At 46.7% G+C, this 21074-nt stretch overlaps 2 protein-coding genes across 2 annotated transcripts in view; both read right to left on the reverse strand.

The window, feature by feature from the left end:
- Nucleotides 1–3553: 3553 nt before the first annotated feature.
- On the reverse strand, nucleotides 3554–8535 carry LOC127919084 (uncharacterized). Its single transcript, XM_052502513.1, has 3 exons — nucleotides 8223–8535; nucleotides 6822–7328; nucleotides 3554–6589 (listed from the first exon to the last, which is right to left on the reverse strand). The coding sequence occupies exons 1-3, from the start codon at nucleotides 8533–8535 to the stop codon at nucleotides 6273–6275; spliced, it is 1137 nt and encodes a 378-aa protein (XP_052358473.1). The 3' UTR covers nucleotides 3554–6272.
- Nucleotides 8536–10442: 1907 nt separating this feature from the next.
- The window catches only part of LOC118379582 (alpha-N-acetylgalactosaminide alpha-2,6-sialyltransferase 5-like), a 69755-nt gene continuing 59123 nt past the window's right edge, over nucleotides 10443–21074 (reverse strand). The window contains exons 3-6 of the mRNA XM_052502512.1: nucleotides 20721–20954; nucleotides 14256–14434; nucleotides 10943–11050; nucleotides 10443–10775 (exon numbers count right to left, since the gene is read on the reverse strand). Of these exons, the coding sequence (XP_052358472.1) occupies nucleotides 10556–10775; nucleotides 10943–11050; nucleotides 14256–14434; nucleotides 20721–20954 (741 nt within the window). The 3' untranslated portion in view covers nucleotides 10443–10555. The remainder of the gene's footprint in view (nucleotides 10776–10942; nucleotides 11051–14255; nucleotides 14435–20720; nucleotides 20955–21074) is intronic.

The following is a 21074-nucleotide window of genomic DNA, read 5'->3' on the forward strand; positions in this document are numbered from 1 at the left end:
GCTAGGCAACAGCTAGCCAACAGCTAGCCAACAGCTAGCCGACAGCTAGCCAAGAATAGGACTCAACAACCCGGTCGCATTCACAGGTAGTATCACATTTTCATTTCATTTCATTACAGTACAACGGTTTGATTTGTTTGATCGTAGCTAGCTACACAGCTAGCTTTTCTTTGTATCAAAGATAATTGTGTAGTCTAGAGCGATTTTCTAGGTTAGCTAGCCAGCTATTGTCGTTCTTTTAACGCAACGTAACGTAAACAACACTGCTAGCCCCGAATAGCAGCACTGCAGAAACTATTACACTCAACGGAACGACTTGATTAGTGTAGTGTCAACAACGCAGCCACTGCCAGCTAGCCTACTTCAGCAGTACTGTATCATTTTAATCATTTTAGTCAATAAGATTCTTGCTACGTAAGCTTAACTTTCTGAACATTCGAGACGTGTAGTCCACTTGTCATTCCAATCTCCTTGCATTAGCGTAGCCTCTTCTGTAGCCTGTCAACTATGTGTCTGTCTATCCCTGTTCTCTCCTCTCTGCACAGACCATACAAACGCTCCATTTAGCGTGGCCGGACCACCCTAATCTGGTGGTCCCAGCGCGCATGACCCACGTGGAGTTCCAGGTCTCCGGTAGCCTCTGGAACTGCCGATCTGCGGCCAACAAGGCAGAGTTCATCTCAGCCTATGCCTCCCCTCCAGTCCCTCGACTTCTTGGCACTGACGGAAACATGGATCACCACAGATAACACTGCTACTCCTATTGCTCTCTCTTCGTCCGCCCACGTGTTCTCGCACACCCCGAGAGCTTCTGGTCAGCGGGGTGGTGGCAGGATCCTCATCTCTCCCAAGTGGTCATTCTCTCTTTCTCCCCTTACCCATCTGTCTATCGCCTCCTTTGAATTTCATGCTGTCACAGTTACCAGCCCTTTCAAGCTTAACATCCTTATCATTTATCGCCCTCCAGGTCCCCTCGGAGAGTTCATCAATGAGCTTGATGCCTTGATAAGCTCCTTTCCTGAGGACGGCTCACCTCTCACAGTTCTGGGCGACTTTAACCTCCCACGTCTACCTTTGACTCATTCCTCTCTGCCTCCTTCTTTCCACTCCTCTCCTCTTTTGACCTCACCCTCTCACCTTCCCCCTTACTCACAAGGCAGGCAATACGCTCGACCTCATCTTTACTAGATGCTGTTCTTCCACTAACCTCATTGCAACTCCTCCAAGTCTCCGACCACTACCTTGTATCCTTTTCCCTCTCGCTCTCATCAAAACTTCCCACACTGCCCCTACTCGGATGGTATCGCGCCGTCCCAACCTTCGCTCTCTCTCTCCCCCGCTACTCTCTCCTCTTCCATCCTATCATCTCTTCCCTCTGCTCAAACCTTCTCCAACCTATCTCCTGATTCTGCCTCCTCAACCCTCCTCTCCTCCCTTTCTGCATCCTTTGACTCTCTATGTCCCCTATCCTCCAGGCCGGCTCGGTCCTCCCCTCCCGCCCCGTGGCTCGACGACTCATTGCGAGCTCACAGAACAGGGCTCCGGGCAGCCGAGCGGAAATGGAGGAAAATCGCCTCCCTGCGGACCTGGCATCCTTTCACTCCCTCCTCTCTACATTTTCCTCCTCTGTCTCTGCTGCTAAAGCCATTTTCTACCACTCTAAATTCCAAGCATCTGCCTCTAACCCTAGGAAGCTCTTTGCCACCTTCTCCTCCCTCCTGAATCCTCCTCCCCCCCTCCTCCCTCTCTGCAGATGACTTCGTCAACCATTTTGAAAAGAAGGTCGACGACATCCGATCCTCGTCTGCTAAGTCAAACGGCACCGCTGGTTCTGCTCACACTGCCCTACCCTGTGCTCTGACCTCTTTCTCCCTCTCTCTCCAGATGAAATCTCGTGTCTTGTGATGGCCGGCCGCCCAACAACCTGCCTGCTCGACCCTATCCCCTCCTCTCTTCTCCAGACCATTTCCGGAGACCTTCTCCCTTACCTCACCTCGCTCATCAACTCATCCCTGACCGCTGGCTACGTCCCTTCCGTCTTCAAGAGAGCGAGAGTTGCACCCCCTTCTGAAAAAACCTACAGATCCCTCCAATGTCAACAACTACAGACCAGTATCCCTTCTTTCTTTTCTCTCCAAAACTTTTGAACGTGCCGTCCTTGGCCAGCTCTCCCGCTATCTCTCTCTGAATGAATCCAAATCAGTCAGGTTTCAAGACTAGTCATTCAACTGAGACTGCTCTTCTCTGTATCACGGAGGCGCTCCGCACTAAAGCTAACTCTCTCTCCTCTGCTCTCATCCTTCTAGACCTATCGGCTGCCTTCGATACTGTGAACCATCAGATCCTCCTCTCCACCCTCTCCGAGTTGGGGAGCGCGGCCCACGCTTGGATTGCGTCCTACCTGACAGGTCGCTCCTACCAGGTGGCGTGGCGAGAATCTGTCTCCTCACCACGCGCTCTCACCACTGGTGTCCCCCAGGGCTCTGTTCTAGGCCCTCTCCTATTCTCGCTATACACCAAGTCACTTGGCTCTGTCATAACCTCACATGGTCTCTCCTATCATTGCTATGCAGACGACACACAATTAATCTTCTCCTTTCCCCCTTCTGATGACCAGGTGGCGAATCGCATCTCTGCATGTCTGGCAGACATATCAGTGTGGATGACGGATCACCACCTCAAGCTGAACTCGGCAAGACGGAGCTGCTCTTCCTCCCGGGGAAGGACTGCCCGTTCCATGATCTCGCCATCACGGTTGACAACTCCATTGTGTCCTCCTCCCAGAGCGCTAAGAACCTTGGCGTGATCCTGGACAACACCCTGTCGTTCTCAACTAACATCAAGGCGGTGGCCCGTTCCTGTAGGTTCATGCTCTACAACATCCGCAGAGTACGACCCTGCCTCACACAGGAAGCGGCGCAGGTCCTAATCCAGGCACTTGTCATCTCCCGTCTGGATTACTGCAGCGCTGTTGGCTGGGCTCCCTGCCTGTGCCATTAAACCCCTACAACTCATCCAGAACGCCGCAGCCCGTCTGGTGTTCAACCTTCCCAAGTTCTCTCACGTCACCCCGCTCCTCCGCTCTCTCCACTGGCTTCCAGTTGAGCTCGCATCCGCTACAAGACCATGGTGCTTGCCTACGGAGCTGTGAGGGGAACGGCACCTCAGTACCTCCAGGCTCTGATCAGGCCCTACACCCAAACAAGGGCACTGCGTTCATCCACCTCTGGCCTGCTCGCCTCCCTACCACTGAGGAAGTACAGAGATGCCCAGTCAAAACTGTTCGCTGCTCTGGCCCCCAATGGTGGAACAAACTCCCTCACGACGCCAGGACAGCGGAGTCAATCACCACCTTCCGGAGACACCTGAAACCCCACCTCTTTAAGGAATACCTAGGATAGGATAAGTAATCCTTCTCACCCCCTTTAAGATTTAGATGCACTATTGTAAAGTGACTGTTCTACTGGATGTCATAAGGTGAATGCACCAATTTGTAAGTCGCTCTGGATAAGAGCGTCTGCTAAATGACTTAAATGTAAATGTAAATGATTGGTTCATTAAACTGGTTGTGTGGTAATAACAGATATATGTTGATAGTAATGTTTCCCTGGTGAGATCAAACATCTCGGACCCTGAGAAGCCCACCTCACATTCCCGAGCCCAGTAACTACAGGATCAATACAATTAAGAGTACCAGGATCCATCATGATGAACACAACACTGCTCTGCTTCCCCTGCCCTCTCATTGGATCATTCAGAGAGGCGAGAGGGAGAGGATTGGGGAGCCATTCTACAGACATCACATGCTTATAATCAATCCCAGACAAAACACTGAATGAACGTTATTTCTTCCCCGATGTCACTGATCTCCTATGACCTACGGCATCAATCTGTCATTGTGTTCACCTGTACTGAAGCTGTAAAGCTAGGAATAGATTTAGCTGCTGTAAATGGCTGTGGTTGGATGTGTGTGTGTGTGTGTGTGTGTGTGTGTGTGTGTGTGTGTGTGTGTGTGTGTGTGTGTGTGTGTGTGTGTGTGTGTGTGTGTGTGTGTGTGTGTGTGTCAGCAGTGTAACAGTCCCATTTATACAGCCTTGTGTAGATGCTGCAGAACGACACGACAGACAGGAGACGGATGAAGATGGAGGACCGGGGCTGCAGGAATGTAGAGGCTTTCATCCAAACACTCACACGTCATCACGCACACGGGGCAAGGTCGCACGCACACACACGTCGTGTGGGAAAACATCTCTGCCGAAGACACCTGTCATTCTCCTTGCTCTGAGAGAAGCGGAGAGAGGAGAGCGTTTGACATGTGTAACGCGTGGTCATAGACTGGCAGTCAGAGTGAAGTGTGTGTGTGTGTGTGTGTGTGTGTGTGTGTGTGTGTGTGTGTGTGTGTGTGTGTGTGTGTGTGTGTGTGTGTGTCTCAGAGTCAGAGTGAAGGATGTTAAGTCATTCATATGTCTCTGGCTCTGACAGAACGGGAGAATGATCCCAACTCAACCGCGGTGCTCTGAGGACAAACCTCATCTTCATCCCAAATGGCACCCTATTCCCTATGAGCACATGTCTCATCTCAAAAACTGTTAATGTAATGGTATTTACAGTAGTGTTAATGTAATAGTAATTACAGTAGTTACAGAATTACAGTACTGTTAATGTAATAATAATTACAGTAGTTACAGAATTACAGTAGTGTTAATGTAATAGTAATTACAGTAGTTACAGAATTACAGTACTGTTAATGTAATGGTAATTACAGTAGTTACAGAAGTACAGTAGTGTTCATGTAATAATCATTACAGTAGTGTTAATGTAATGGTAATTGCAGTAGTTACAGAATTAAAGTACTGTTAATGTAACAGTAATTACAGTAGTTACTGAATTACAGTAGTGTTAATGTAATGGTAATTACAGTAGTTACAGAATTACAGTAGTGTTCATGTAATGGTAATTACAGTAGTTACAGACTTACAGTAGTGTTCATGTAATAGTAATTACAGTAGTTACAGAATTACAGTACTGTTAATGTAATGGTAATTACAGTAGTTACAGAATTACAGTAGTGTTAATGTAATAGTAATTACAGTAGTTACAGAATTACAGTACTGTTAATGTAATAGTAATTACAGTAGTTACTGAATTACAGTAGTGTTAATGTAATGGTAATTACAGTAGTTACAGAATTACAGTAGTGTTCATGTAATGGTAATTACAGTAGTTACAGAATTACAGTAGTGTTCATGTAATAGTAATTACAGTAGTGTTAATGTAATGGTAATTACAGTAGTTACAGAATTACAGTAGTGTTCATGTAATAGTAATTACAGTAGTGTTAATGTAATGGTAATTACAGTAGTTACAGAATTACAGTAGTGTTCATGTAATAGTAATTACAGTAGTGTTAATGTAATGGTAATTGCAGTAGTTACATAATTACAGTACTGTTAATGTAACAGTAATTACAGTAGTTACTGAATTACAGTAGTGTTCATGTAATAGTAATTACAGTAGTTACAGAATTACAGTAGTGTTAATGTAATAGTAATTACAGTAGTTACAGAATTACAGTACTGTTAATGTAATGGTAATTACAGTAGTTACAGAATTACAGTAGTGTTCATGTAATAGTAATTACAGTAGTGTTAATGTAATGGTAATTACAGTAGTTACAGAATTACAGTAGTGTTCATGTAATAGTAATTACAGTAGTGTTAATGTAATGGTAATTACAGTAGTTACAGAATTACAGTAGTGTTAATGTAATAGTAATTACAGTAGTTACTGAATTACAGTAGTGTTAATGTAATAGTAATTACAGTTACAACAATAGCCCAATATGCAGTGAGTGAGTCTCTACCTGAGTGGAATGTCCAATGCTGTTACCTCTGTTATACACTGAGTAAAAAGGGGTAGTAGGTGCCAGGCTCACCGGTTTGTGTCAAGAACTGCAACGCTGCTGGATTTTTCATGCTCAATAGTTTCCCGTGTGTATGAAGAATGTTCCACCAACCAAAGGACAGCCGACTTGACACAACTGTGGGAAGCATTGGAGTCAACATGGGCCAGCAGCCCTGTGGAACGCTTTCGACACCTTGTACAGGCCATGCCCCGACTAATTGAGGCTGTTCTGGGGGTAAAAGGGGGGGGAGTGCAACTCAATATTAGGAAGATGTTCCTAATGTTTTGTCCACTCAGTGTAGAACCACCCAGTGTCCTAACTTCAGACTGAGGTGGAACCAGACTAAATGACTAAATCATTTAGTGTTTCAGACTAAATGAAAAATACAGGCCAGTCTAACCTGAAGGTGACAGAAGTGTTCCACAGGAAGGTATTGTTCCTCTCTGAGTCCTTCCACTGTTTGACCATGGTCTACTCCATCTCTGAGCCACTCCACTGTTTGACCATGGTCTACTCCATCTCTGAGACCTTCCACTGTTTGACCATGGTCTACTCCATCTCTGAGCCATTCCACTGTTTGACCATGGTCTACTCCATCTCTGAGCCACTCCACTGTTTGACCATGGTCTACTCCATCTCTGAGTCCTTCCACTGTTTGACCATGGTCTACTCCATCTCTGAGACCTTCCACTGTTTGACCATGGTCTACTCCATCTCTGAGACCTTCCACTGTTTGACCATGGTCTACTCCATCTCTGAGCCCTCCACTGTTTGACCATGGTCTACTCCATCTCTGAGTCCTTCCACTGTTTGACCATGGTCTACTCCATCTCTGAGCCCTCCACTGTTTGACCATGGTCTACTCCATCTCTGTGTCCTTCCACTGTTTGACCATGGTCTACTCCATCTCTGAGACCTTCCACTGTTTGACCATGGTCTACTCCATCTCTGAGCCATTCCACTGTTTGACCATGGTCTACTCCATCTCTGAGCCACTCCACTGTTTGACCATGGTCTACTCCATCTCTGAGTCCTTCCACTGTTTGACCATGGTCTACTCCATCTCTGAGCCACTCCACTGTTTGACCATGGTCTACTCCATCTCTGAGCCACTCCACTGTTTGACCATGGTCTACTCCATCTCTGAGCCATTCCACTGTTTGACCATGGTCTACTCCATCTCTGAGCCACTCCACTGTTTGACCATGGTCTACTCCATCTCTGAGCCATTCCACTGTTTGACCATGGTCTACTCCATCTCTGAGCCACTCCACTGTTTGACCATGGTCTACTCCATCTCTGAGTCCTTCCACTGTTTGACCATGGTCTACTCCATCTCTGAGACCTTCCACTGTTTGACCATGGTCTACTCCATCTCTGAGCCCTTCCACTGTTTGACCATGGTCTACTCCATCTCTGAGTCCTTCCACTGTTTGACCATGGTCTACTCCATCTCTGAGACCTTCCACTGTTTGACCATGGTCTACTCCATCTCTGAGCCCTCCACTGTTTGACCATGGTCTACTCCATCTCTGAGACCTTCCACTGTTTGACCATGGTCTACTCCATCTCTGAGCCACTCCACTGTTTGACCATGGTCTACTCCATCTCTGAGTCCTTCCACTGTTTGACCATGGTCTACTCCATCTCTGTGTCCTTCCACTGTTTGACCATGGTCTACTCCATCTCTGAGCCACTCCACTGTTTGACCATGGTCTACTCCATCTCTGAGTCCTTCCACTGTTTGACCATGGTCTACTCCATCTCTGTGTCCTTCCACTGTTTGACCATGGTCTACTCCATCTCTGAGCCCTTCCACTGTTTGACCATGGTCTACTCCATCTCTGAGCCACTCCACTGTTTGACCATGGTCTACTCCATCTCTGAGTCCTTCCACTGTTTGACCATGGTCTACTCCATCTCTGAGCCCTCCACTGTTTGACCATGGTCTACTCCATCTCTGAGCCACTCCACTGTTTGACCATGGTCTACTCTATCTCTGAGACCTTCCACTGTTTGACCATGGTCTACTCCATCTCTGAGCCACTCCACTGTTTGACCATGGTCTACTCCATCTCTGAGCCACTCCACTGTTTGACCATGGTCTACTCCATCTCTGAGCCCTCCACTGTTTGACCATGGTCTACTCCATCTCTGAGACCTTCCACTGTTTGACCATGGTCTACTCCATCTCTGAGACCTTCCACTGTTTGACCATGGTCTACTCCATCTCTGAGACCTTCCACTGTTTGACCATGGTCTACTCCATCTCTGAGCCACTCCACTGTTTGACCATGGTCTACTCCATCTCTGAGACCTTCCACTGTTTGACCATGGTCTACTCCATCTCTGAGCCACTCCACTGTTTGACCATGGTCTACTCCATCTCTGAGTCCTTCCACTGTTTGACCATGGTCTACTCCATCTCTGAGCCACTCCACTGTTTGACCATGGTCTACTCCATCTCTGAGACCTTCCACTGTTTGACCATGGTCTACTCCATCTCTGTGTCCTTCCACTGTTTGACCATGGTCTACTCCATCTCTGAGACCTTCCACTGTTTGACCATGGTCTACTCCATCTCTGAGACCTTCCACTGTTTGACCATGGTCTACTCCATGTAGACCCATCCAGTGCATCCAACCGTATTTGGTCCTTGCAGTTGTCCATGACAGATAACAAGAGGAGGACTGTGGATCCTCCCTGAAGGACTCTGTTCTGTATGGACCAGTTCCAGTTGGACCAGTATCTGACCAGTACCAGTTGGACCAGTATCTGACCAGTTTGGCCAATACCAGTTGGACCAGTATCTTACCAGTTGGACCAGTACCAGTTGGACCAGTATCTGACCAGTACCAGTTGGACCAGTACCAGTTGGACCAGTACCAGACCATTTAGAACGGTACCATTTGAACCAGTACCAGTTGGACCAGTACCAGTTGGACCAGTACCAGACAATTTAGACCGGTACCATTTGAACCAGTACCAGTTGTGGTCAGAAGGCTTTGGACCATCCCATGCGGTCCAGCCTGCTCCAGCCAAGTCCTCAGTCCATCTGAGCTGCATCTCTTCCACAGACACCCAGCGATCCCCATCCCGGTCCCTCTCCCGGTCACCAGTCACGTATTCTGATCCTGACCTTCGCCATCTCCCCCTGCGTGCGGTTAGCGGGGGTTTAGCGGGGGTCAGTGTGGGTCAGCGGGGTCAGCAAGGTCATTGGTTAGCAGTGGTCAGTGGTTAGCAGTGGTCAGTGGTTAGCAGTGGTCAGTGGTTAGCAGTGGTCAGCGGTTAGCGGGGTCAGTGGTTAGCGGGGGTCAGTGGTTAGCAGGGGGTCAGTGGTTAGCAGTGGTCAGTGGTTAGCAGTGGTCAGTGGTTAGCAGGGGTCAGCGGTTAGCAGGGGTCAGCGGTTAGCGGGGGTCAGTAGTTAGCGGGGGTCAGTGGTTAGCAGGGGTCAGTGGTTGGCAGTGGTCAGCGGTTAGCAGTGGTCAGCGGTTAGTGGTTGGCAGTGATCAGCGGTTAGCAGTGATCAGTGGTTAGCAGGGGGTCAGTGATCAGTGGTTAGCAGTGGGTCAGTGATCAGTGGTTAGCAGTGGTGGGTCAGTGATCAGTGGTTAGTGGGGGCAGTGGTCAGTGGTTAGCAGTGGTCAGTGGTCAGTGGTTAGCAGGGGTCAGTGGTCAGTGGTTAGCAGTGGGTCAGTGGTCAGTGGTTAGCAGTGGTCAGTGGTCAGTGGTTAGCAGTGGGTCAGTGGTCAGTGGTTAGCAGTGGTCAGTGGTCAGTGGTTAGCAGTGGTGGGTCAGTGTGGTCAGTGGTTAGCAGTGGTCAGTGGGTCAGTGATCAGTGGTTAGCAGTGATCAGTGGTTAGTGGGGGTCAGTGGTTGGGGGTCAGTGGTTCAGTGGGGTTAGTGGTTAGCAGTGGTCAGTGGTTAGCAGTGGTCAGCGGTTAGCGGTGATCAGTGGTTAGCAGTGATCAGTGGTTAGTGGGGGTCAGTGGGGTGGGGGTGGTTAGCGGTGGTCAGCGGTTAGTGGTTAGCAGTGGTCAGTGGTTAGCAGTGGTCAGCGGTTAGCAGTGATCAGTGGTTAGTGGGGGTCAGTGGTTAGTGGGGGTCAGTGGTTAGCGGTGGTCAGCGGTTAGTGGGGGTCAGTGGTTAGTGGGGGTCAGTGGTCAGTGGTTAGCAGTGGTCAGTGGTTAGCAGTGGTCAGCGGTTAGCGGTGATCAGTGGTTAGTGGGGGTCAGTGGTTAGTGGGGGTCAGTGGTTAGTGGGGGTCAGTGGTTAGTGGTTAGCAGTGGTCAGTGGTTAGCAGGGGGTCAGTGGTTAGCGGTGGTCAGTGGTTAGCAGGGGGTCAGTGATTAGCGGTGGTCAGCGGGGGCCAGTGGTTAGTGGGGGTCAGTGGTTAGCGGTGGTTAGCGGTGGTCGTTAGTGGGGGTCAGTGGTTAGCGGTGGTCAGCGGTTAGTGGGGGTCAGTGGTTAGGTGGTCAGTGGTTAGCAGTGGTCAGTGGTTAGCAGTGGTCAGCGGTTAGCGGTGATCAGTGGGTCAGTGGTTAGTGGGGGTCAGTGGTTAATGGTTAGCAGGGGTCAGTGGTTAGCAGGGGTCAGTGGTTAGCAGGGGTCAGTGGTTAGCAGGGGTCAGTGGTCAGTGGTTAGCAGTGGTCAGTGGTTAGCGGGGGCCAGCGGCGGGGGCTCCCAGTCAGGCTGGTAGAAGTGGATGTTGAAGGTTCGAGCCCAGCTGGTGAAGACCCTCTTCTCCGTGATAAAGCGGTGATGGCTGCCCCTGCGGTCCCGCTCATGGCTGATGTACATGGCACACTCCTCTGGACCGAGGGGCTCGTAGTAGTGGTAGGGGGAGGGGGAGGATGGGGGCCGGGGCTCTCTAGGAGGGGCAACAGGAACACAGGATAGATTATTAGAGAGAGAGAGAGAGAGAGAGAGAGACAGAGAGAGAGAGAGAGAGACAGAGACAGAGACAGAGAGAGAGAGAGAGAGAGAGAGAGACAGAGACAGAGAAAGAGAGAAAGAGAGAGAGAGATCAGTTCTCACCTGCAGTGGTCTGGAGCCACCATGCCATAGACATTGATCCGGTCACACAGCTCCAGAGCTATGGTCATAGTGAACCAACCAGTACTCAACCACGAGTTAGAGATACGCCTGGAGGAGGGGGAGGGAGAGAGGGAAAAGGGGGGGTAGAGAGAGAGAGGGGAGACAGGGAGGAGGTGGAGGTGGAATGAGGTTATGGAAGATTGTCTGGCATAGGTAATCAGTAACTCCCATGTCCATGTAAACTCATCCACTCATCCATCTCTCTCTCTCTCAATTAAATTTAAATGCCGTTATTGGCATAGGAAACAAATATTTAAATGACCAAAGCAATTGAAATAGATAATAAAGAAAAGTGAAATAAACAACAACAAAAAAATGTGTGGTAACCATCTCTGCAGCACTCCACCAATCAGGCCTTTATGGTAAAGAGGCCAGATGGAAGCCACTCCTCAGTAAACAGAACATGACAGCCTGCTGGGAGTTTGCCTAAAGGCACCTAAAGGACTCTCAGACCACGAGGAACAAGATTCACTGGTCTGGTGAAACCAAGATTGAACCTGTCCCGTCTACAGGAAACCTGTGGCTTTAGATAGATGTACTTAAGACCCTATTGAAGAAATACTCCATGAAGAAATCTGCTGGCCGGTAAATGGAAGGGTTTTCAGCGGTTGAATTACATTTATTCCAGGGAACCACGTCTGAGAAGTGTGTAAGAGAGGCAGGAAGGACGTACATTTCCTAAGACTGAATCGGGCGCTAAATCCTCTCCAAAGGGATATTCCTGGTGGTGTCTGAAGGGAGCCTGGTGTCATCAGGACTTGTGTCCCCAATGGCCCCTATTCCCTATTTAGTGTGTTACATTTGACTGGAGACCTATGAGCCCTGGTCAAATGTAGTGCACTATGTAGGGAATAGGGTGCACTATGTAGGGAATAGGGTGCACTATGTAGGGAATAGGGTGCACTATGTAGGGAATAGGGTGCACTATGTAGGGAATAGGGTGCACTATGTAGGGAATAGGGTGCACCATGTAGGGAATAGGGTGCACTATGTAGGGAATAGGGTGCACTATGTAGGGAATAGGGTGCACTATGTAGGGAATAGGGTGCACTATGTAGGGAATAGGGTGCACTATGTAGGGAATAGGGTGCACTATATAGGGAATAGGGTGCACTATGTAGGGAATAGGGTGCCTATGTAGGGAAAAGGGTCACTATGCAGCAGAATAGGGTGCACTATGTCAGAAAGGAATAGGTTGCACTATGAGGGAATACAAAGCACTATTCATGCTTTTTGTTTTGTTCTATGTATCAATAGGGTGCACTTCAGAATAGGGTGCACTATGAACGAGGAATAGATGCACTATACTTCAACCATGCTGGTCATTTATGAACATTTGAACATCTTGGCCACGTTCTGTTATAATCTCCAAGCACAGCCAGAGAGCAGGCTGCCACCGGACAACTGTCTGATCTAATTCTCTCTTTCTTTCTCTCTGTGAGCAAGGCAGGAGCCCTAGGACCGTGCCCCAGGACTACCTGACATGATGGCTCCTTGCTGTCCCCAGTCCACCTGACTGTGCTGCTGCTCACCAGTTTCAACTGTTCTGCCTTATTATTATGCAGAGCAACAAATCAGACCATTGGCCCTGCCTTTGTTTTTACACTGCTGCAATGCTGGTCATTTATGAACATTTGAACATCTTGGTCATGTTCTGTTATAATCTCTACCCGGCACAGCCAGAAGAGGACTGGCCACCCCACATAGACCCCCGGTTCCTCTCTAGGTTTCTTCCTCCACATTGAGGTTTTGGCCTTTCTAGGGAGTTTTTCCTAGCCACCGTGCTTTTACACCTGCATTGTTTGCTGTTTGGGGTTTTAGGCTGGGTTTCTGTACAGCATTTTGAGATATCAGCTGATGTACGAAGGGCTATATAAATACATTTGATTTGATTTGATTTGATCGTGGACTATATTAATATCAATGGGGCTGTAGTGGAGCGGGTCGAGAGTTTCAAGTTCCTTGGTGTCCACATCACCAACGATCTATCATGGTCCAAACACACAGACAGTTGTGAAGAGGGCACGACAACACATTTACCCCCTCCGGAAACTGAAAATATTTAGCCAAGTCCAGGTCCAAAAGGCTTCTTAACAGCTTCTACCCCCCAAGCCATCAGACTGCAGAGCAACAAATGGCCACCGGACTATTGACATTGGCCCTGCCTTTGTTTTTACACTGCTGCAACTCTCTGTTCATTATCTCTGCAGTCACTTTACAAATCACCTGGACTAACCTGTACCCCCGCACACTGACTAGGTACCGGGACCCCCTGTATATAGCCTCCACATTGACTCTGTAACGGTACCCACTATATATAGCCTCTACCGTAACACCTTGTATATAGCCTCCACATTGACTCTGTACCGTAATACCCTGTATATAGCCTCCTCATTGACTCTGTACCGTAATACCCTGTATATAGCCTCCACATTGACTCTGTACCATAATACCCTGTATATAGCCTCCACATTGACTCTGTACCGTAACTCCCTGTATATAGCCTCCACATTGACTCTGTACCGTAATACCCTGTATATAGCCTCCACATTGACTCTGTACCGTAATACCCTGTATATAGCCTCCACATTGACTCTGTACCGTAATACCCTGTATATAGCCTCCACATTGACTTTGTACCGTAATACCCTGTATATAGCCTCCACATTGACTCTGTACCGTAATACCCTGTATATAGCCTCCACATTGACTCTGTACCGTAACTCCCTGTATATAGCCTCCACATTGACTATGTACTGTAATACCCTGTATATAGCCTCATAATTTTTAATGTACATTTACTTTTTGATTTATTCAATTTTTTTCTTTTAGTTTATTTAGTAAATATATTAGTAACTCAATTTCTTAAACTGCATTGTTGGTTAAGGGCTTGTAAGTAAGCATTTCACGGTAAGGTCCACTACACCTGTTGAATTCAGCACATGTGACAAATACAATTTGATTTGATTCAATTTTTTTATATTTGAGATTAAGTTCTTTCTTCTAAATTAATCATATAAGCTATTTGAAGGGAAGAAAAAACCTAAATGTTGCCAATACTGATCACGACTTCTAATGTAACTTTTGTAATGTTTTCCGTTCTTTAAAGGAAGCAGTTGACTTATTTATTCAAACTTACTTTGGGAGATAACGCAAGTCTTTTAAGTATCATTCGTGGTTCATCTCAGACTCCGAGCCACTTCTGTTCCACTCATCGTTTGTTAAAGTACTCCAGCTTGCACGTGAAACTCACCTGTCCTTGCCCGTCTCCCTCTTGAAGAGTTCGTCAAACTGCAGCATCTTCTGCCTGGAGATCATGTAGACCTTTAGTTTGGGCAGCACCTGGTTCATCAACCTCAGGTTGTTGTAGACCAGACCCTTCCCATCTCGCCTCATGTAATTACTGGGCCCCCAGAAGATAAACACTGTGTCCTGGAGGGAGGAGAATGTAATGTTACTACTGATAAACACTGTGTCCTGGAGGGAGGAGAATGTAATGTTACTACTGATAAACACTGTGTCCTGGAGGGAGGAGAATGTAATGTAATGTTACTACTGATAAACACTGTGTCCTGGAGGGAGGAGAATGTAATGTTACTACTGATAAACACTGTGTCCTGGAGGGAGGAGAATGTAATGTTACTACTGATAAACACTGTGTCCTGGAGGGAGGAGAATGTAATGTTACTACTGATAAACACTGTGTCCTGGAGGGAGGAGAATGTAATGTTACTACTGATAAACACTGTGTCCTGGAGGGAGGAGAATGTAATGTAATGTTACTACTGATAAACACTGTGTCCTGGAGGGAGGAGAATGTAATGTTACTACTGATAAACACTGTGTCCTGGAGGGAGGAGAATGTAATGTTACTACTGATAAACACTGTGTCCTGGAGGGAGGAGAATGTAATGTTACTACTGATAAACACTGTGTCCTGGAGGGAGGAGAATGTAATGTAATGTTACTACTGATAAACACTGTGTCCTGGAGGGAGGAGAATGTAATGTTACTACTGATAAACACTGTGTCCTGGAGGGAGGAGAATGTAATGTTACTACTGATAAACACTGTGTCCTAGAGGGAGGAGAATGTAATGTTACTACTGATAAACACTGTGTCCTGGAGGGAGGAGAATGTAATGTTACTACTGATAAACACTGTGTCCTGGAGGGAGGAGAATGTAATGTTACTACTGATAAACACTGTGTCCTGGAGGGAGGAGAATGTAATGTTACTACTGATAAACACTGTGTCCTGGAGGGAGGAGAATGTAATGTTACTACTGATAAACACTGTGTCCTGGAGGGAGGAGAATGTAATGTTACTACTGATAAACACTGTGTCCTGGAGGGAGGAGAATGTAATGTTACTACTGATAAACACTGTGTCCTGGAGGGAGGAGAATGTAATGTTACTACTGATAAACACTGTGTCCTGGAGGGAGGAGAATGTAATGTAATGTTACTACTGATAAACACTGTGTCCTGGAGGGAGGAGAATGTAATGTTACTACTGATAAACACTGTGTCCTGGAGGGAGGAGAATGTAATGTTACTACTGATAAACACTGTGTCCTGGAGGGAGGAGAATGTAATGTAATGTTACTACTGATAAACACTGTGTCCTGGAGGGAGGAGAATGTAATGTTACTACTGATAAACACTGTGTCCTGGAGGGAGGAGAATGTAATGTAATGTTACTACTGATAAACACTGTGTCCTGGAGGGAGGAGAATGTAATGTTACTACTGATAAACACTGTGTCCTGGAGGGAGGAGAAGAATGTAATGTTACTACTGATAAACACTGTGTCCTGGAGGGAGGAGAATGTAATGTTACTACTGATAAACACTGTGTCCTGGAGGGAGGAGAATGTAATGTTACTACTGATAAACACTGTGTCCTGGAGGGAGGAGAATGTAATGTAATGTTACTACTGATAAACACTGTGTCCTGGAGGGAGGAGAATGTAATGTTACTACTGATAAACACTGTGTCCTGGAGGGAGGAGAATGTAATGTTACTACTGATAAACACTGTGTCCTGGAGGGAGGAGAATGTAATGTAATGTTACTACTGATAAACACTGTGTCCTGGAGGGAGGAGAATGTAATGTTACTACTGATAAACACTGTGTCCTGGAGGGAGGAGAATGTAATGTTACTACTGATAAACACTGTGTCCTGGAGGGAGGAGAATGTAATGTTACTACTGATAAACACTGTGTCCTGGAGGGAGGAGAATGTAATGTTACTACTGATAAACACTGTGTCCTGGAGGGAGGAGAATGTAATGTTACTACTGATAAACACTGTGTCCTGGAGGAGGAGAATGTAATGTTACTACTGATAAACACTGTGTCCTGGAGGGAGGAGAATGTAATGTTACTACTGATAAACACTGTGTCCTGGAGGGAGGAGAATGTAATGTTACTACTGATAAACACTGTGTCCTGGAGGGAGGAGAATGTAATGTTACTACTGATAAACACTGTGTCCTGGAGGGAGGAGAATGTAATGTTACTACTGATAAACACTGTGTCCTGGAGGGAGGAGAATGTAATGTAATGTTACTACTGATAAACACTGTGTCCTGGAGGGAGGAGAATGTAATGTTACTACTGATAAACACTGTGTCCTGGAGGGAGGAGAATGTAATGTTACTACTGATAAACACTGTGTCCTGGAGGGAGGAGAATGTAATGTTACTACTGATAAACACTGTGTCCTGGAGGGAGGAGAATGTAATGTAATGTTACTACTGATAAACACTGTGTCCTGGAGGGAGGAGAATGTAATGTTACTACTGATAAACACTGTGTCCTGGAGGGAGGAGAATGTAATGTTACTACTGATAAACACTGTGTCCTGGAGGGAGGAGAATGTAATGTTACTACTGATAAACACTGTGTCCTGGAGGGAGGAGAATGTAATGTTACTACTGATAAACACTGTGTCCTGGAGGGAGGAGAATGTAATGTTACTACTGATAAACACTGTGTCCTGGAGGGAGGAGAATGTAATGTTACTACTGATAAACACTGTGTCCTGGAGGGAGGAGAATGTAATGTTACTACTGATAAACACTGTGTCCTGGAGGGAGGAGAATGTAATGTTACTACTGATAAACACTGTGTCCTGGAGGGAGGAGAATGTAATGTTACTACTGATAAACACTGTGTCCTGGAGGGAGGAGAATGTAATGTAATGTTACTACTGATAAACACTGTGTCCTGGAGGGAGGAGAATGTAATGTTACTACTGATAAACACTGTGTCCTGGAGGGAGGAGAATGTAATGTAATGTTACTACTGATAAACACTGTGTCCTGGAGGGAGGAGAATGTAATGTTACTACTGATAAACACTGTGTCCTGGAGGGAGGAGAATGTAATGTTACTACTGATAAACACTGTGTCCTGGAGGGAGGAGAATGTAATGTTATTACTGATAAACACTGTGTCCTGGAGGGAGGAGAATGTAATGTTACTACTGATACTGTGCTTTGGCAAAGTGGGTGGGGTTATATCCTTCCTGTTTGGCCCTGTCCGGGGGTGTCCTCGGATGGGGCCACAGTCTCCTGACCCCTCCTGTCTCAGCCTCCAGTATTTATGCTGCAGTAGTTTATGTGTCGGGGGGCTAGGGTCAGTTTGTTATAAGTACTTCTCCTGTCCTGGGTGTCCTGTGTGAATCTAATGTTACTACTAATTCTCTCCTTCTCTCTGTGTCCTCGGAGGACCTGAGCCCTAGGACCATGCCCCAGGACTACCTGACATGATGAATGTCCCCAGTCCACCTGGCCATGCTGCTGCTCCAGTTTCACACTGGCCTGGGCCCTAGGACCATGTCCCAGGACTACCTGACATGAGGACTCCTTGCTGTAAGTCCACCTGGCCATGTCCTGCTCCAGTTTCAACTGTTCTGCCTTACTATTATTCAACCATGCTGGGTCATTTATGAACATTTGAACATCTTGGCCACGTTCTGTTATAATCTCCACTGCATAGCCTGGAGGACTGGCCACCCCAGATATGTAATTCTCTCTTTCTTTTCTCTCTCTCTCGGAGGACCTGAGCCCTAGGACAGTGCCCCAGGACTACCTGACATGATGGCTCCTTGCTGTCCCCATTCCACCTGACTGCTGCTGCTCCAGTTTCAACTGTTCTGCCTTATTATTATTCGACCATGCTGGTCATTTATGAACATTTGAACATCTTGGTCATGTTCTGTTATAATCTCTGGCACAGCCAGAAGAGGACTGGCCACCCCACATAGCCCGGTTCCTCTCTAGGTTTCTTCCTAGGTTTTGGCCTTTCTAGGGAGTTTTTCCTAGCCACCGTGCTTTTACACCTGCATTGTTTGCTGTTTGGGGTTTTAGGCTGGGTTTCTGTACAGCACTTTGAGATATCAGCTGATGTATGAAGGGCTATATAAATAAATTTGATTTGATTTGATTTGATTTGATTTGATAAACACTGTGTCCTGGAGGGAGGAGAATGTAATGTTACTACTGATAAACACTGTGTCCTGGAGGGAGGAGAATGTAATGTAATGTTACTACTGATAAACACTGTGTCCTGGAGGGAGGAGAATGTAATGTAATGTTACTACTGATAAACACTGTGTCCTGGAGGGAGGAGAATGTAATGTAATGTTACTACTGATAAACACTGTGTCCTGGAGGGAAGATAATGTAATGCGCTATTTTGTTGACTTTTTTCACATTGTTTGTAACTCATTTTCTACATAATGTTGCTGCTGCTACTGTTTCTTACGACCGATAAAGAGCTTCTGGACATCAGAACAGTGATAACTCATCTCGAACTTGACGAAGATTTTATCTTTAATGATTCCGATGCGAAGGATATACTGCTTTGTTGAGACAAGGCCCAAATCCCCGTCATCAGTGGGAAGAAAAGAAGGAGAAAAAGAGGGAGCAGGGCAGGGTGTAAGAATTCGATGACAAGTAGGTAAACCACCACTACCTTTTGTATTATTGGCCAATAATTGGGGGTAAAATCTGGATGATCTACTATTAAGAATTTCCTACCAACGGGACATTAAAAACTGTAATATCTTATGTTTCACCGAGACGTGGATGAACGACGACATGGATAATATAGAGCTGGCTGGCTTCTCCGTGTATCGGCAGGACAGAGCAGCTACGTCTGGTAAGATGAGGGGCGAGGGTCTGTGTCTATTTGTCAATAACAGCTGGTGCGCGATGTCTAATATTAAAGTGTCAAGGTTCGGCTCGCCTGAGGTAGAGTACCTCATGATAAGCTGTAGACCACACTGAGAGAGTTCTGATCTGTATTATTCGTAGCCATCTATTTACCACCAAACCAATGCTGGCACGAAGAGCGCACTCAACCAACTCTATAAGGCCATCAGCAAACAATAAAATGCTCATCCAGAAGCTGCGCTCCTAGTGGCCGGGGACTTAAATGCAGGCAAACTTAAATCCATTTTATCTCATTTCTACCAGCATGTTAAATGTGCAACCAGAGAGAAAAAAATCTCGAGACCACCTTTACTCCACACAGAGACGCATACAATGCTCTCCCTCGATTTAGTAAATCTAAACATGATTCTATCCTCCTGATTCCTGCTTACAAGCAAAAACTAAAGCAGGAAGTACCAGTGACTCACTCAATATGGAAGTGGTCAGATGACGCGGATGCTACAGGATTGATTTGCTAGAACAGACTGGAATATGTTCCGGGATTCATCCAATGGCATTGAAGAGTACACCACCTCAGTCAACAGCTTCATCAATACGTGCATCAACGAAGTCATCCCAACAGTCCCCAGTCGGTAACACTGTGAAAGCATTATTGAAAACACTTATGCAGGGATTCAATCATAGGTTTCTTTGTCGACAAGCGCACTGCACTATTGACCTTTTAGAGGGAATTTTATTGAATGTTTTTTGGGTTGCAAGTAAAACACGCATCAACGACAGTCCTATATTGTCCCCAGTAGATAACACTGTGACCTATATTGTCCCCAGTAGATAACACTGTGACCTATATTGTCCCCAGTAGATAACACTGTGACCTATATTGTCCCCAGTAGATAACACTGTGACCTATATTGTCCCCAGTAGATAACACTGTGACCTATATTGTCCCCAGTAGATAACACTGTGACCTATATTGTCCCCAGTAGATAACACTGTGACCTATATTGTACCCAGTAGATAACACTGTGACCTATATTGTCCCCAGTAGATAACACTGTGACCTATATTGTCCCCAGTAGATAACACTGTGACCTATATTGTCCCCAGTAGATAACACTGTGACCTATATTGTCCCCAGTAGATAACACTGTGACCTATATTGTCCCCAGTAGATAACACTGTGACCTATATTGTCCCCAGTAGATAACACTGTGACCTATATTGTCCCCAGTAGATAACACTGTGACCTATATTGTCCCCAGTAGATAACACTGTGACCTATATTGTCCCCAGTAGATAACACTGTGACCTATATTGTCCCCAGTAGATAACACTGTGACCTATATTGTCCCCAGTAGTACAACATTCATCAACAACATGCAGAAAGAAGTACTGGAAGTATATCAGATCAGGACGCAGAGAGGAGAGGCTGAGTAGAGAGGAGAGGCTGTCTAGTTCGGAGTCGAGATTGTTGCTGTTCAACCAAACCGTTTACACAAGATGCACGTTTGAAATCCCAGAGAATCATCTAACCTGGGATGTGTTGAGCAGTTCGTGGCGGTTCCGTAGGACCCTCTGCATGCTGGAGTGAGCGATGACGCGTAGCGAGGTGCGGCGCCCGACGTCTCGCCCGTACCCCAGCGCCGTGGGGGCGTCGTTCATACGGATGACACACTCCGCCCGGTCGATCTCCTCACCGCGACCACCACCCATCAGGTGACCAGAGCTGGTGACCAACGCACAGCTATGGCAGTGCATTCTCAGAGGCTGGGCGAGAGAGGGATGTTTTGGTATTTTAGTAGAGAGAGGGAGGAAGAGGGGGAGGATGAGGGAGAGGGGGATGTTTTGTTATTTTAGTAGAGAGAGGGAGGAAGGGGGAGAGGACGA

Source organism: Oncorhynchus keta, unplaced genomic scaffold, assembly GCF_023373465.1.
Source record: "Oncorhynchus keta strain PuntledgeMale-10-30-2019 unplaced genomic scaffold, Oket_V2 Un_contig_15718_pilon_pilon, whole genome shotgun sequence".
Taxonomy (NCBI): Eukaryota; Metazoa; Chordata; class Actinopteri; order Salmoniformes; family Salmonidae; genus Oncorhynchus; species Oncorhynchus keta.

Excerpts from the sequence above, each read along its gene's own strand:
- LOC127919084 (XM_052502513.1), bottom strand. The coding sequence starts at position 8,535 with ATGGGTCTACATGGAGTAGACCATGGTCAAACAGTGGAAGGTCTCAGA. Across the intron at positions 7,329-8,222 it reads CCATGGTCAAACAGTGGAAG|GACTCAGAGATGGAGTAGAC; the intron begins GTCTCAGAGATG and ends AAACAGTGGAAG. Across the intron at positions 6,590-6,821 it reads CCATGGTCAAACAGTGGAAG|GTCTCAGAGATGGAGTAGAC; the intron begins GTCTCAGAGATG and ends AAACAGTGGAAG.